Source organism: Notolepis coatsorum (assembly GCF_963971535.1).
Source record: "Notolepis coatsorum genome assembly, chromosome: 7".
Lineage (NCBI taxonomy): Eukaryota > Metazoa > Chordata > Actinopteri > Aulopiformes > Paralepididae > Notolepis > Notolepis coatsorum.
The window spans coordinates 5,666,093-5,683,773 of record NC_140171.1 but is presented as its reverse complement, the minus strand read 5'-3'; the positions used below and the strand labels follow the sequence as shown (position 1 = coordinate 5,683,773).

The following is a 17,681-nucleotide window of genomic DNA, read 5'->3' as shown; positions in this document are numbered from 1 at the left end:
TATTTTTCTGTGCACTTTGAGCGCCACAAAGTGCCATCCAGCTCCATTGTAAATGGTGCATTTTTTTTTTATTTAACAGCTTTTATCCAAAGCGCTTTACATTTTGTTCCTCACATTTACCCATTCACTCACTACATTCACGCACTGATGGCGGAGGCAACCATGCAAGGTGCCAACCCATGCACATCGGGAGCTTAGGGGTTAAGTGTCCATCAACTCACTGCCCGGGAGGAGTGGGAATCAAACCAGGAACCTTCTGGGGCCATGTGGTAGGGTATGTACTGTTTTAGTTGTTGTTCTATTGTGGATCCCGATTAGTCTATAAGTGAGACTACTCTTCCTGGGGTCCAAACATTAAAAATACAAACACAAAAAAAGTAAAATAAAAATATAAAACCACAAACATTGAAGTACTCACAAGAAAACATCACAACAAACAAAACAGTGAATCAAAGCTCACTCAATATTCATAAGTCAGATATCACAATTCTCCAACCATAAAATACAAATGACATAGTCCATAAGAACAAAACAGATCAAAATCATTTATATGATTTTAACTCTTAATATAGCATAACTTTTCTCAAGTCACCGATCACCTTTATATTTCCATACTAATTTCCATAATAAGTCAATGACCAAAATGTAACTCATTATTCATGAGGGCAATTTTTTACTTTTTTTTAACATAAATTTGTTCCTTACCATAGTTATATTTCTCGGTATATTATTCCAATAAGCAATGTATCTATCTACATGTAGGGTTGTGGTGCCATTAGGGGTCATGTGGTAGCATATGTAGCATATATCTATCTACACGTTGGGTTGTGGTGCCATTAGGGGCCATGTGGTAGGTATGTAGCATTGGCATTGTCAATACCTGGAGCTCACATCAACTGTTGAAGTTGCCAATACTATTTGGGGGCCGTTATGGGTCACGTAATACATCCATAGTGTGTAATAATTTCATAGTATAAGTATTTACAGGCATGTCAGACTTTCTCTTGGCAATGGGAGTGGGTTTCTTCATTGAGCACTTATCCTTATCATTAAGGCACAAGTATCTTAGGTAGGCGAGTGCTTTGTCCCCTGCGCTACCCAGCTGTTTTGTATTTGAAAAGAAATTGTATTTAACCTTTATTTAACCAGATAAAAAAAGCACTGAGACAAAATCTCATTTACAATGCTGACCTGGCCAAGAAAGCAGCGACGTTTCCACAATGGTAAACACAACAAAAACATATAAAACACAGAGAACAATACAACAAAAAACAATCACTACATTGTGCACATTTGGAACAATAAAAAACCAAGGTACGTTACTTATTACTACACAAGCAGCTGGTGGTAAGGACCTCAGATAACATCAGTTTAAACTGGCTAAAGGAACAAGTGCCATCAGTTTGAGGCTTGACTGAAGCTCCATCTCCTCCCACTACAAACATGGGAACTCTCTAACCCCCCCCCAACCCCCCCATCTCTCTGAGTGGTTGTCTCGTAGTGTTGACCAAGGTGGTGGAGGTCTTGGGGTCTTGGCCAAGATGGCAGTGACTGTTCTACGTGCACCACCGAGGCCATGGATCAGCTTCTTACCGTCTTCTGTCCGTGGTCTGTCAACGTGGTTTAGACGTTGAGTTCATTGCTGGGTTAAGTACTTCTATTCTATTCACATAATATGCTTACTACATATATCTATTCTATTCACATTATATGCTTACCACATGTATCTATCGCTATGTCCGCCCATCACAATCACGCAAACTGTCTAACGCCTGTCCTGTCTCCCTGTGAGTGGCTGTCTCGTGGTGATGACCGGAGTGGTGGACGTCTCGTGATGATGACCAAGAGGATGCGACCCTCTCTGCACCGCCCCCATGCCTCAAATAGAGCCGCCATCAGCTCTATTTTTCAATCTTTCAAAATATCCAGTTGCTATTGCATGCACTTATCTGTGTTTCATTACACATGTGTGCATTAGGGGTGTAACGGTACACAGAAGCCACGGTTCGGTACGTACCTTGTATTAGGGTCACGGTTCGGTACACGCGGCGTGTGTGTTGGCGATGCGCGGCGTGTGTGTGTTGGCGACGCGCGGCATGTGTGTGTTTTGGCGACGCGCGCCGTGTGTGTGTTGGCGATGCACGGCTTGTGTGTGTGTTGGCAACGCGCTGCGTATTCTCCGTATGGCTGAGCGTACCGCACCGTGACGGCTGCACCGTAAATTCGCGGGACGAATACACGTACCGTTACACCCCTAGTGTGCGTGCTTACCAACTGTTTCGCCTGTTTTATTGCAACACTACTATCACCGACATCTAAGAAGGGAGATCCCCCCCCTTGAACGGCCCTTCTAAGGTTTCTCTCCTCCACATTGCCTGTGGTGCATTTTTTTCCTATTGCTAGGTTTTAGTGAGTTTTTCCTTACCTTCGCGTGGGGTACGTCTGGGAGTGTTGCATTCCTTTAATTTATTTATTTTAAATTTTTTGGACTTCATGGTGTTTTCGTTTTGTTCTTGATTTATTGTGATGTTTCTTCTTGACTTGTTTAAAGAAGACGTGTGCGGCCCATGGGGACATTAATAATAATGGAGGACCTGTTGCAGAGGTCTTTATTCGGCATGCAACGACACTCAATGTTTTAGCGGTACACACAGCGGTTAGTTTAGCACACACACCGGAACACACACGCATGCATTGTCTCTTTAGAATCGCCGATGCGATTCGTCTCTGCGATTAACCCATCCCGTCGTCCTTCCCCCCCAAGGGCAGCCGGGAGCAGACAGGCGTCAACGTGAGCCGCGCCAGGGGACCAATCCAAGTGCTCCTGTCCATCTTCGTCAAGGACGCCACAGCGTTAGCGATCTGTTGTTGTGCATGTTTTTCCATTGGGTTTATCTTATCGGGGGGGAAACCCTTGCGAGCACGGGGAGAACATGCAAACTCCACACAGTACCTGGCATCATGGAAACCTGGTCCCCAAGCGGGAATCGAACCCTGGACCTTCTTGCTGTGAGGCGACAGTGTTAACCACTGCACCACTGTGCCGCTAACGTGTGTTGTCGGGCCTTACAAATACATTTGATTTGATTTGATTCTAAGACCAAGGACCAAAATAAAAAAAGACTCCTTTTTCCAGCGTCAGTCCACACAGCAGGTACCTGGAGGCACTGGATCTGAGGTTGTAAGAGTCGCAAACTGGTATAAATCTGGCACATATATACAGTGGTAGTTTGCCTAAAATGGCTTTATACAATCAAATAAACCAGTGCTGCATCCTGCGCATAGTAAGTGAGGACCATCCAGTTAGGCTATACAGTGTTGAGAGAAAATGGTGGTTTTTCAATGTATGTGATGTATAGATTGGGGGGAGTGACCACAGCTAAAACGGTGCCGGGTCAGAGAGGTCGAAGTGCATGCGGACGGTGGAAGCAGGAGACGGTGGTTCAGTAGCAGGGTGATTGTTGTGAGCCACACTGCCAGCGAGAGAATGTTTGTTGACATTCCTCATTAGAACATCTGAGATTAGAGTGTACTGTCTCGACGAGCAGGAGGGAGAGAGGTTCATCTTAATGCAACAGTGAATGAAACTGCATTTTAATGTGTGAAAGGTTAAATGCAGTTGTCATGACAACACGTCACATGACAACCAGAATGCGGGGCCGTCGTTGCGACGACGAACATCTATAAGTCGAACGGTGTTTCCGGGTGTTGAGCAGACTAAAATCTGACTGAGACTAAGAGGGAAGAAACCAGAAGAGACTCTCTCCTCTCGACGAGAGAGAGGGGGGGGGGGGGGGGGGAGAATGGCACATCACCAGTAGCTTCGGCTACCACGAGGATGGTTTTAGGCTAACGAACAGGCCTGAACACTATTGGACTGAACAGCAAAAGGACGATAATATTAACACACCGAAAGATCATTAGAAATATACTCTTCAAGGACAATACAATCTGTTAACATCTGAGCTGAGGTTTCTGTTTAGAGAAATAAAACCATGCTTTTCCTTGTAAGGTATTTCACGTTGTCGAAGTGTCGAATTCTTACGGAGGTGGGGAAGTATTATGGTTTACGGATTGCACTAACGGGGGGGAGATAAGGATCTTATCTACCAGTATCGGAGACGTCAGGACCATTAAAAGTACACAACGCAGAGGAATTGGATGGAGAGCCAAACAGACGAAGACGTGATACTGGCCAGTTTGATCAGAATCTTACAGTGTGCAATGATGAGTCCTAAAGGGTGCGTTTGATATATATCTCAGCGCAGCATGGTAGAGTGGGTCAAGTTTGGCCAAAACAGTGGGACAGGCAAATCTATAGACAGTGTCACCGTAGTCAAGCTGGGACAGGAATAAGCCAGAGACCAGCCTTTTACGAGAAGAAGTTGAAAAACAACCTTTAAGTCTATAAAGGAAGCCAAGAGTACATTTCAGTTCCTTACTCACGGCTTCAATGTGATGTTTAAAGTTTAGATTTCTGTCCAGCCAAAAAGACAAACTCAACAGAGACACCCTACTTCCCATTTCTCCCACGTGGAATGCACCCGATTGGATAAATTACATGCTGGTGCTCTAGTGCGTCATCTAGTGGCTGAATCCTACCTATAGCACCTTTAACTAAAATAAAATACAGAGTGTGCTCCAGAAGTAATTTCATTGGCTAACATTATCTCTCAAGCTCCGCCTCCAGGATCTCGCCCCACGCCTCCACGTCCAGCGGGCACGTGCACGTGTCCCTCAGCTCCTCTGCAGAGCGCACGTTGCTGTAGCGTCCTCTCAGCCAATCACGCTTCAGGAAGCTCCTCTGGTAGTTCCTCACCAAGGTGACCTGTTATTAAAAGAAATGGTAATAATAAAATTATTTATATAGCACTTTTCATACAAGAATTGCAGCCCTGTGGCGGCTACATGGTGCAGTGGGCAAGGCGCTCACCACGAATACTGGAGACGCTGGGTTCGCCTGTTCGAGCCCAGCGCTCCACATTGCTTTCAGTTTAGCTGGTCGTCCGTACTAATACACATTGGCAGTATTAGGGGGTGGGAAACTGATGGGTGGGGATCGGGCGTTGTGGACAGCGACTCCTACAGGTCGGTTGGTGCGTCTGCGCAGTAGAATCAGGAAGCGATGGGGGCGGCGCCCCTCCAAAGCGCAGACCCCTGACCCTGAAAGATCGCGCTGCGCAAGTGAAAAGATGCGACTGCTGTTAATTATTTGTATTTTCAGGCTGTATCGGCGCTTATACAGTCTGAAAATACAAATAATTATTACCCTTGTGTGTCGTGTCATCATCACATATACTGAGCACACATTAGGAACAAATGTAACGTTATCGCCCACCACATCAAGTACGTCTACACAACATATAAGAGTTGTTTGTAGGTCGGAAATGGTGGAATAGATTTACAGTACCAACAAAAAAGGTGTTTAAACTGCTCATACCTTATTAAAAGCGTGGGGCAGGAGCAGCACGGATAACTTGGTTCTGCATGTATCGTGCTTCCATTCAAACAGACGGCAACACACGTGAAGTCAAGTCTCACTCTCGTGAGACTTCCTCTCTAGATACTCTACCTGGCCAGGGTACTCCTGGGTCCTAGTGCCCCCCCACGTTACACTATATGTCATGCACATGTATTTTATATGTTAATACAATTGCATTTATCTTTAGTCCTAATTCTGTCACTGTTTGATGTCACAAAGAAGGGTGTATCCGAAAGCTGTCTACAACATTTGTAACATGTGATGAAAAAGTAAACAAATAATTAACTGTATTAGACATTTGTTAATGATGAATAGGCTTCATTTCAGATTGGCCCCCACAATAGCATCTGCAAATGATTTATAGATGTTTTATGAATGTCTTAACAAATCATTTGTTGAACATGAAAAATAAATGGAGATACAGTATAGTCGTTTTTTCATATCCATTTTTCAAAGCATCTACAAATGTGTTACTACACATTAAACAACATTATTTAATGATGAACAAATCAAGTACAAACAATGTTGATAATGAGTTATAAATAATGTAGAACTAATCTGTAAATGTTATACAAATATAGTTATAAATGATTTAATAATCATTTATGAATGTATATAAATGGTTTGTTCATGATTAGTTCATTATCTACAAATACCTTATAAATGTATTATAACAGGGTGTTATTATAAAGTGCTACCAGGGTTAACCTTCAGTAGTGTGGTAGTGAAAGGGTTCATAAATGTGAACGTATATCACTGTCGACCTCTGGACCTCCTATTATTAAACAGGGTTTTCGTTGGTTGCGTATGTGTCCTGGTCGTTGTAAACTGCAACTCCTACTGGTCGGTCGGGCGCCTGTTCAGCAGGGAGGGGATCTGGGGGAAATAGCGCCGTGAACCTCTGCATGCGTCACGTTCCCCCAGTGAAACTCCTCGCTGTCAGGTAGTGATGCACCGATGTGAAAATTGTGGCTGATACCGATAACCGATATTAATATTGCTGTTCTGGCCGATACCGATATTTACCGATGTCGATATCTCTGTATAGAAAACACTTTTTTATGATAATCAAATAGAGCTATTTTCCAAAACGCATATTTTTTTAACTTTTGTAACATATTTTCAGAAATGACAGATATTTTGAAACTATTTAAGGCCAAAACATGTAAAAAAAAATGATTTTTTTAATTTTTTTTTTAATATCGGCCCTATCTTGATATCGGACCGATACCGATGTGTAAAAAAACTGCCATATCGGCCGATATTATATCGTGCATCACTACTGTCAGGTGAAAAGAAGCGGCTGGCGACTCCACATGTATTGGAGGAGGCATGTGGTAGTTCTACACCATCCCCAGGCCGACAGTGGGGCAATGCGCGCAACGACCAGGAAGGGAATTGGCATAACGCACTATATAGTATTGTATATTAGTATTGCATAGTATATTGTATATTGTATGGTAACTCAGTTACTTCTATTCTGCATCGAACATTGTACATATGTATATACTGAACACGTGACTTCTATTTTTACTTCTATTATTACATGCTATACTATTTTAATTCATACTTATCTCTTGTCTAGCACAGTCTCTGGAGCGTAACAGAAAGAAGCATTTTGTATAAAAGTATTCTGTACTTCTGTATGACAACTATTAAAGAAACTTGAACTTGAAACTTGATAACGACTAAATTGGGATGGGTGAAAAATACAGAAAGCCCAAAAATAAATAGAATAATAAAAGAATTATAATAATTACATCAGACCTTTGCACAAACATTCTAATTTAGATTTTCTTCTGGACCCAACCTATCGTAAGCTTCGCTTTCCTCGGTCAAGCTAAGGGAGGGGGCGGAGCTTGAGCTAAGTCAATTGCAAACGTCTCTCCAAACTACACAGTGCAGCTACAAAGCTGACCTGAAAAGTCGCCTACCTGTTCTTATCTCCTAGGTTACTAAATATATTATTTCGTTAACTAACTGACCTATCTCAAACCCCTGCCCTCTTTTCTGGACCCTCCAATCACAACCGTTGCTTTCGTTTGGCACACAAAGATTTTTTTCTGGACCCACCAAGCTTTCAGCTTTTTTTTCAAACATATTTCCCTCCAAACGACCCAGTGCAGCTACAAAGCTGAAAGGTGCCCCTACCTTCCAGGAGAAGCCGTCGTGTCTGTCTCTGTCCACCTCCCTCTGACAGACGGCCCTGATGGTCAGGCAGTGGTTCCTCCAGAGCTGATCGTCCTGGACGAGGTGACGCCAAAGCCTGCAGGTCAGCGAGGCGGAACAAAGGCTCCCGGTGTCCAGTTCGCCGAAGATCTTCAAGCTCATTTCTCTCGGCAACGTTTCGGCGAAGTCGCGGGGGGTCTCTTCTTCGGCGGACGTCGAGCGGGGACCCCTTTCACAGACAAAATAAAGATTTGGCGGCTTCCTCTCGAGCCCACGCTGCATAGCTCAGGGTTCCACAGTGTGGTTGAGCTCGAACGGGTTCCCTGGAAAAAGAAAGAAAAACAATATTGTTTATTTATTTAACCAGGCAGGTCAATTAAGAACAAGTTTGTATTTACAATGACGGCCTGGCGAGAGGACAAAGGGAGCTCTTTGATTTATCTTCTATATTCTTAAATTTTTATTTTTTTCTCCTAGAAGGTACTGCTAATGTACCGGTCGGTGCATTATCTTGGTATTCCATGTACATGTTAATCATTTAAAGGGGAACTCCAACATTTTGGGGAATTAGCTTATTTAACATCTTCCCTGGAGTTAGACAAGAAGATACATACCTTTTTTGTCTCTGTGCGTGCATTTCGCTTTGGGAATAGACGCTCCGTTAGCATAGCTTAGCTTCATCACTGGAAGTGAGGCAGATCCGTAGCCTTACAGTGCCTTACAGTGTATTGCAAGGTCTGACATTGACCAAACTTGATATGCATGACCTTGGTGGGCTCTAGGTCAACTCCTGAAAAGGGGGTCAATGTCAGACTTTGCAATCAAAAGTTAGGGGGCTAATAACCCTTGCCATAATTTCAGTGCGCCCCCTAACTTTTGATTGCAAATTCTGACATTGACCCCCTTTTCAGGAGTTGACCTAGAGCCCACCAAGGTCATGCATATCACGTTTGGTCAATGTCAGACCTTGCAATACACTGTAAGGCTACGGATCTGCCTCACTTCCAGTGATGAAGCTAAGCTATGCTAACGGAGCGTCTATTCCCAAAGCTAAATGCACGCACAGAGACAAAAAAGGTATGTATCTTCTTGTCTAACTCCAGGGAAGATGTTAAATAAGCTAATTTCCCAAAATGTTGGAGTTCCCCTTTAAGGGCATTTTGTGTTATAATTCTGTATTACATTGCAGATGTCAAAAAAATTATTTATAAATCTTTATAAAGCTTGAACTATACTTTTTATTAGTAATGCTAGTTAACCGCGCCATATTTCTCTTGATGGTTCAACTTCTTCCAGTGTGAAGTCATTGGCAGCTTTGAAGCTTCCAGAACTATATGCTCTGTTCCCTAGCAACATAATTTTAGTGAAACCGTCTATAGATACAAGAACGATACAAGAACTGCACCTGGTCGAGGTGTTAGCTACAATGCCAAACCTGTATCTATTGTGTAAATACAACCAGCTACGTTAACCTGCTCTCTAGTATAAACTAATCACACCAATGTGTGTGATTTCAACTATTAGATTATAGATTAAAAAATGTATTGTCACCATACAGCACAAGTACACAGTAAAACAAAATTAAGTTAAGGCATCCAACCAGAGTGCAAATGTAACAGTAAAGTGCAATAGTAATATACAATGAACACAGGTTATTAAACTGGGTATAAAATATAAATGAGTACTACTGGATAATAGTGCTAATCAGATGTACAGTGTTATAGTATTATTATGTACAGTGATACAGATAAATACACTATGGTAGTAGTAAGTCATACTGGTGGTATCTACAGATATGTAAAAAGGATTAAAGTACAAATCTTTCCTGTGACAAAATGGCATCCAATGTAATAAAAAAAGTCAACCAACAAACTCGATTCTTGTACCGGATCTCCTCTCTGGTAAACAAGAATACCCTGAAGACTCTGGCAGGAGCACTCATTCAAGGGTACTACGACTATGCTTGCACCTCATGGTACCAAAGCACCTCAAAGGCGCTAAAAACAAAATTACAAACATCTCAAAACAAACTGGTCAGACTACTGCTTGACCTTACTCCTAGAACCCACCTCACCCCTGCCCACTTTGACAACCTAGGATGGCTTAGAGTAGACGACAGAGTACAGCAACTTGCAATGGGCCTGGTCTTCTCCTGATGAATTGAAAATGGGGGACCCTGATGTAAACAAGATGAAAGTCTTTCTCTGGTCTGCATCCCCTTAACAATTGTGTGTATTGAGCTGTACTGTATTGTACCCATTCTGCAATCTGTTAATAAAGTTTTCAATCAATCAATTCAATCAATCAATACAAGATACACTACACGACCAAGGTACCCATGTACATGTCAAAATACTTCCCAAAGGTCAATGAATACCACGGTCACAACACCAGAGGGAGCTCCATAAATCATGTTAAACCCAGATTCGGCTCAAACAAGGGACTAAACACGTTTAGCAATTATGCCACATCAATGTGGAACGCCCTACCCAAAGCTGTAAAGGAATGCAAATCACTATCCACTTTCAAAACCACTCTCAGAACACCTACAGGAGACAGCAATTCGAAACTGGCCCCTGTAAATGTCCTAACCCAACCCCCTCCAATGTACAGTAAATTACCAAGTACAGTTTTGGTTAGTTAGTTGTACAGTGTCCCCCACCCACCCCTCCTACCCAACCCCCCCCCCCCCCCACCCACTCAACCACCTCCAATGTACAGTCCACAGTGTTAGTATTACAGTTAGTATTACAGTGTTATAGTATTATTATGTACAGTGACAATACAGATAAATACACTATGGTAGTAAGTCATACTGGTGGTATCTACAGATATGTACAAAGTATTACTGCAATTATATGCAAGTACAGTACAGACATATGTAGATAAATATACGGTATGTATAAATCTAAATATATGGCATATACAGCAATATTGTACGTGATATCATACAGAGTTATATGGGTTTAGGTAGGTCGTTAACTCGTTATGATTACTGGTGACAGCTCTTCTAGTACTTGAGGAATAATGTAGCATACAGACAGTACTGTACAAGACTCGGCGTGATCACCACGTTGGCTCGTTCTACCGAATAGCAGCTATACTAGTACAACGTTTATTTTAGCACATTATAAGTCAATAGTTCGCTGCGAATTAATATGCATTTGCTTATTTCTCAATACGTCGCTGATTTGTGGTGATTTCTCTACCTACCTTCGACGTGATCGGTGTGTGTGTTTACTGTTTAGCTGCAGACAGCTGACGATTTAAATGTCTCTCCGTTCAAATGTTGTTTACAAACAGTGATGACGTAGTAGACTGTCAGGCTTTCAAAAAAGGACGCGCATGCGCATATATATATATCTATCTATGCGCATGCGTATCCTTATTGCTTGTGCGCATGCGTCTTCACACTGTCGTGTGTTCATTTGAACGTTGCAGTAGCATCATGGGCGATTTATAGCAAATAATTTGCTCAGAAATATAAAATAAAAGGTAAAAAGCCTAGTCCATCGTTTTCGAGACGGTTACCGTCACTGCGTGTTCTTCTTGCAACCCGGAAATGTTGCAGCCAGGCTGAGCAGAAATAACAACAACAACTCGTGAGTGACTTTCCATTGAGTTGAGAGAGACAAGTCTGATTGATTGATTGATTGAAAATGTTATTAACAGATTGCAGAATGGGTACAATACAGTACAGCTCAATACACACAATTGTTAAGGGAATGCAGATCAGAGAAATACTTTCGTCTTGTTTACATCAGGGTCCCCCCCATTTTCAATTCATCATAAAGAAACCCATGCTTTATCGCTGCTACAAGTAGTACAGTATGTAAACAAGACACGTTCTAATCTAATGTGTTGTTGCCATCTTGTTAGATACAGTTATGGGAACATGCAAGGAGGAGGGACAATGGTGTTTTGATTTTGATTAATTGCAAATGGGGGACCCTGATGCAAACAAGACGAAAGTCTTTCTCTGGTCTGCATCCCCTTAACAATTGTGTGTATTGAGCTGTACTGTATTGTACCCATTCTGCAATCTGTTAATAAAGTTTTCAATCAATCAATCAATCAATCAATCAATGGTCTGCATCCCCTTAGAGCTGTACTGTATTGTACCCATTCTGCAATCTGTTAAATAAAGTTTCAATCAATCAATACATTTTGGTGCCAACTTTCTTGATAGCTAACGTAAACATTTGTTGACACCCCAGCAAAGCTATTAGTTTAGATTCAAATGTATTGTCATCATTATACACAGCACAAGTACAGTACAACGAAAATAAGTTTGGCATCCAACCAGAGTGTAACAGTAAATTACAATAACACTGTACAGGTGATGTAAAATATATACAACTCAGTACTAGTAACTAACTAGTAGCTAACCAGATGTGTGTACAGAGTTGTTAAGCCAGCAGCGTGGTAAGAGTAGGTCAGGGATATGTACATACAATATGATACATATTGATATAGTATCTACAGATATGTAACAATTATTATACGCAAATATACAGATGTGGATACATATACGGTATATACAGAATTATTGTACATGCTATCATACAGAGTTATATGGGTTATATGCTGTGTATAAGTAGGTATATAGAAGGATTATATATGCATGTATATTCACACAGATATGGATATATATATATGCTGTAAATATAAATATATAAAATGTATATTTACGGTATATACAGCACTATTGTACATGCTATCATAGATTGTTATATGGGTAGACTATAGTTTGAGGTGGGTAGTTAAGATTATATGATGACTATGATTACAGTTAGCAGTAGTAGGTGATTAACAATTGGTTTCTTTTACAACAACAACAACAACAACAACAACAACAACAACAACAACAACAGTGGTGGCGAGAGCTACAACCAACCAAGCAACCAACCAAGCAACCAAGAATCTTGAGGTTCAAGATTGAAGTCTAGATGGCAGGGTTCAACCTGGTTCCTCTGGATGGTGGTGGTGGTGGTAGTCCTCCTCCTAAAATATACCTGCCTGAGGGGGAGACGGTGCTCGGAAGAGGTCCATTCCTGGGGGTGAGTGTTCTTGACTTTAGTCCTCCGTCCGGCCCCCCCAAGATACCGGACTGCCGATGCCAGTAGATACCGGCCTGTAGGTGCAGATGCCAGTAGCTTCAAATTGTCCCACTCTTCCGGCCGCCGTCCTGGCTCAATTGGCAGAGTCAGCGGGTGGAAGTCGATGGGTGGTAATCTGGACGTTGTGGACAGCGACTCCTACAGGTCGGTTGGGGGAGGCCTGCACAGCAGAGACAGGAAATGGCGGGGGTAGTGTGAGCCTCCCACACGTTACACCTCGCCAATGAGAGTCCGCGCTGGCAGGTGAAAAGATGTGACAGGCTGCCTCCTCGTGTACCGGAGGGGACACGTGATGCAAAAGGCTTCTATCCTCCCTACAACCGACCAGTGGGGGGCATATGCGAGCAACGTTCAAGACAGGGGAGGGGAGAATTGGAAACAGCGAAATTGGGATGGGAGAAAAATAGAAAATATGGAGAAAAAGTGGATAACATTTTTTTTTGTCCCAATCTCTCAATATAAGGCATATTATGACTAATCTGCACCCTTGTTTATGCTGGTTAATGTTCTCATATTTTTATATTCCGATTTTAATTCTATTAGCTATATTTATTGCCTTTCTACTATTACCCTGCCCGTACCTGTACCCCCGCTTCCCTCCCCCATGCTGCTATTGAATTTTCCCCAAGGGGATCAATAAAGGAATATCTTATCTTATAAGGTCACATGAATTCTGTAGATTTGCCCACAGGGTGATGATGAGAATGTCAACACTTCCCTGTCGCAGTTCTTTAATGGACCACTAGAGGTCCCCCCAGTACAAATATAGAATAACAATCTATTTCTGATGGGATATACGGTAGGCTAAGGGTAGGTTTCCCCATAACATTTAGTAAGAAATGTGAAGAAGCATCTGCCGGAAACAGATTGTTCTTCAGAAATAAAGGACTTATTAGTACATTAGTACTTATTAGACACCTTTGTGGGTCAGGACTGGAGGAACCGGGACCCAAAGGGTTCCTCATATGGCAAGAACATGGAAAGGTTCTGATAACCCTGGGTCAGGACTAGAGACTTACCTATAACATGGGTCTTAGAAGCACTCAAGAATAGGGATATACCAATACTAAAATAGAATATTATGGGTATCAGAGAATTTCCCCCGACACTAAGATCTGATACCAATAAGTCAAGTCAAGTAATTTATTTATAAAGCACGTTTAAAAACTCAAGAGCCAACCACAGTGCTGTACAATCAAAGCATAAGATCAATGTCATAATATAAAATACACAAATAGAAAAATAGAAAAAGGCACAGCAGGACAAGACAGTACATTCAGAGAATAGGACAACAGTAGGGCAACAAACGGATAGGGAACACAAAGCACAGTAGCACACAGGGGACAGAGGAGCACAAGAAGAGATACAAGGGGGAGGGGGCAGGATAAAATTGCATGGGCGTGTGTGAGTTAGGGTAAACACGTCTATCTAACATGCCAGAAATGAAAACAAGTGATTTTCGCTAATGGAGACAAATGTATTATATCTCAGTAATCTTTGTCCAATGACCCCAAAATGACGGTCCAAGTCTATACTGTTCATTAAAAGTAATGGATCGGTACTTGGTATCAGCCGATACTCACAGCCCAGGTATCGGTATTGGGACAGAAAAAGTCTGATCGGTGCGTCCCTATAAATTAGAGACGCATGAAAGAGCCTCTAGTCGTCCTGGGGTCCTGGACAAAACAAATACAATACAAATGTACAACAAAAAATATGAATAGAAAATAAAAACAAAACACGTCTCTCGGTCTGTCTCTCTCTCTCTCCCCCTCTCTATCTCTCTCTCTCGATTCGGGAGCATAACTAACGCCCTGTCTATGGCTGTAGCGCACAGTGGAAGACTTCCCCAAACGGGAGAAAGAGAAGGGGACCTGCGTATCTCACACACGCAGCTTTGTTTACACAGTGCTCCGTCTCTCTCTCTCTCTCTCTCTCTCTCTCTCTCTCTCTCTCTCTCTTCCCCCCCCCCCCCCCCCCCCACTCGCAGACTGTGTGGATGAGGGCTTATGGGCGGAGCCCAGCCAATAACAGGCTGAAATCCTGAGGCTGGAAAATTATGCTTTTGAGTACTCCATTAGAAATATAAAACAATGATTTTTTTTTTTTTAAATAAACCTTACAGATGTCTTCCATAGACTCACAGGAATTGTGTAAAGTTGCCCAAATAGTGCTACTAGGAATAGCAATGCATGTCCCCTTTAATATTTTTTTTTGAAAGTAATTTTATTGTGTATTGTGGATGAGATGTGAATAGCTTGCTACAGCAAGTTACAGTTTTAATATAAACGTGTTTTCCCCCCGGTCTCAGGTCAGTGACAAGAGAGTCTCCAGAAACCATGGCCTCATCGAGAACGTGGACGGACAGCTGCGCCTCAAACCAGTAGGTTTTCACCAGACCTTGTTGAGGGGCGGGAGTCACCACAGATACAACTGGCACATTTACTGAAATGTTAATTCATGTTCACAACACAAATAGATGATAAATGATACATAGCTACTGTATAATTGTCCAGATAAAACTGGCACATTTACTGAAATGTTAATTCATGTTCATAGTCCCTGTAGGTAAATTGAACTGAAACTGACGTGTGACAAGAGTATCAAAATTAACTTTCAATCAACATTCTCAAATATTTCAGAAATATTTCCGTGAGAAATCAGATTTTTTATTTACTCTGTAAAAATGGTAAAATGGTGCAATTAGGGGTTAAGTGTCTCGTTCAAGGAATCAGACCGGGAACCTTCTGATTACCAGACGACCGCTCTACCTCCTGAGCCACTGTCGCCCACTTTTGATCATTAATTTAGACCACAAAATTGTGTATCTCGATTCCTAATATTAAAGAATTTGACGATTCCATACGTTTCCAACATTCCATTCCAACAGTGTTGTGATGTAAGAGGGAAGTTTACCAATAAGTGCTTTAAAAATAAACAAATACCAATGATGGTTACGCCTTTCAACCAGAGAAGGCCGTCCAACCTTTTCAAGAGGAGCCAAAACAAACTATTATCTCTAGACTTAAATTGGCTATAATCACCACCTCGGCTATCCATTGCACTTTTCTCCCTTTTCCACCACAGACCCACTTGAACCCGTGCTTTTGTCAGTCGTCGCTGGACGATCTACCACAGCCACTCCAGAGAGACCTCTGGCACTCCCTCCACCAGGGGGACATCTTCTCCCTGCTCCCCGGGAAGCACGTCTACAGGGTGGCGTGTGTGGCTGGAGCGGAGGAGGGCGCGGCTCTGAGGTATCCTGCTCTTCTCCCTCGCCGGGTCTCTATCCTAGAACTATCATCGTCAGAACCCGGGCCTTGGGACCTATTAGAGACTCGTATCACTGGACTATCTTGCATTTGTACTTCTTTATATTATATTGTACTTGTGTTTATATTTTATACTGTATCTATAGTGATACTGGACTGTATAGGACTGTGAAGCTCTGTATCCCCCCCCCCTGTATCCCCCCCCCCATGCTGCTTTGACACCCAAATTTCCCCAAGGGGATTAATAAAGGATCATTTTATCTTATCTTATCCTGCTCTTATCTCCTAGGTATCTATTAGGGATGGGCATTTTTAAGAAAAATCCAGATCAATTGATCGCATGCTATACTCAAGTGATCGTGTATTACTCGTGGAGGGAAAACTCAAAAAAAAAATATATATATTTACCGTAATTTTCGCACTATAAGCCGCACCTGAATATAAGCGGCAGCAGCTCAATTGAATGATGTGTACATATATAAGCCGCACTGGACTATAAGCCGCAGGTGTTTTAATGTTTAATTACAGTCTTCCCACCAGCATTGGGACACAATACTGTCGGACAAATAACAAGAATTAACTCATTTAGTTGTATTAAGTTTAGCAAATAAGGGAACAGATAAATAACATTTCAATGCAGTCAAAAAAAGCAATATTTCGATTTTTACATTTTCAGGTTTGGTCACGTCGAGTCACATATAAGCCGCGCCGTTATATAAGCCGCAGGGTCGAAAAATGGGGGGGAAAGGCGCGGCTTATAGTCCGAAAATTACGGTATTTCTTTTTTGAATATTTAAATAAATATTTATTAAAACTAAATTTTGTTCATTCACGTATGTTTAAAGGCGACATGTACTGCTATTCCTAGCACTATTTGGGCAACTTTACACAATTCCTGTTAGTCTATTGAAGACATCTGTAAGGTTTTTTTTTTTTAAAATGCATTGTTTTATATTTCTAATCAAGTACTCAAAACCATCATTTTCCAGCTTCAAGATTTCAGGCTGTTATGGCCTGGCCATAAGCACTTTGAGTGACAGTCAGTACACACAGTCTGTGACTGGTAGACAGAGAGAGATAGAGAGAGAGAGAGAGAGAGGGGGGGGGGTGCGAGAGAGAGAGAGAAAAAAAAAGACAGGCCGTCTCTTCCTTTTGTTTTTTCTCTCCCTGCGGCAGCTTGTGGGGGGGGGGGGCTCCCTTCCTCCCCTCTCCCGTGTGGCGCGGCAGGTCCCCCCCCCCCCCCCCAAGTGCTCCCTCCCTCTCTCTCTGTCTCCCTCTCTCTGTCTCTCCCTCTCTCTCTCCCTCCAGAGTATGCAGAGGTGTCGGGTTTCACTGCCTCGCAGTATGAGGAAGTGGTTTTCCACTCGCTGTCTAGTCTGCGTGTATCGTCTATGTAGATTGTGGGAGGGCATTAGCTACAACCACAGAGCCAATCACATCACTGTCTTCTACCCAGAGCCTGAATGACGTGACTCAGGCCTTCAAATCAGGATGGACTAATTTACTGGAGCAGGAAATTATCTGAGCTGAATCAGAGCAATCCGCCAATATGGTATTTAGACACTAAAACACATTGATACTAACTCCTATTACTATAATACAATGCTAGAGACTGAAAAATGACATTTATAGTACATG

The 17,681-nt window shown here is 42.3% G+C and overlaps 3 protein-coding genes across 3 annotated transcripts in view; 1 reads left to right on the top strand and 2 right to left on the bottom strand.

Annotated features, from left to right (window-relative positions):
- LOC311232594 (tripartite motif-containing protein 14-like) overlaps positions 1-17,681 on the bottom strand; it is a gene marked incomplete at both ends in the record, with an annotated part of 407,443 nt that overhangs the window by 16,875 nt on the left and 372,887 nt on the right. The window lies entirely within an intron of this gene.
- Positions 3,863-10,942, bottom strand: fbxo48 (F-box protein 48). The gene is made up of 3 exons (XM_084319023.1): positions 10,865-10,942; positions 7,634-7,974; positions 3,863-4,828 (listed from the first exon to the last, which is right to left on the bottom strand). The coding sequence occupies exons 2-3, from the start codon at positions 7,931-7,933 to the stop codon at positions 4,667-4,669; spliced, it is 462 nt and encodes a 153-aa protein (XP_084175149.1). The 5' UTR covers positions 7,934-7,974; positions 10,865-10,942; the 3' UTR covers positions 3,863-4,666.
- Positions 11,061-17,681, top strand: part of aplf (aprataxin and PNKP like factor) — a 34,501-nt gene continuing 27,880 nt past the window's right edge. Inside the window, exons 1-4 of the mRNA XM_084319422.1 lie at positions 11,061-11,253; positions 12,526-12,711; positions 15,083-15,154; positions 15,859-16,028. Coding sequence (XP_084175548.1) covers positions 12,601-12,711; positions 15,083-15,154; positions 15,859-16,028 — 353 coding nt within the window. The 5' untranslated portion in view covers positions 11,061-11,253; positions 12,526-12,600. The remainder of the gene's footprint in view (positions 11,254-12,525; positions 12,712-15,082; positions 15,155-15,858; positions 16,029-17,681) is intronic.

Excerpts from the sequence above, each read along its gene's own strand:
- fbxo48 (XM_084319023.1), bottom strand. The coding sequence starts at position 7,933 with ATGCAGCGTGGGCTCGAGAGGAAGCCGCCAAATCTTTATTTTGTCTGT. Across the intron at positions 4,829-7,633 it reads ACGACGGCTTCTCCTGGAAG|GTCACCTTGGTGAGGAACTA; the intron begins GTAGGGGCACCT and ends TTTTAATAACAG.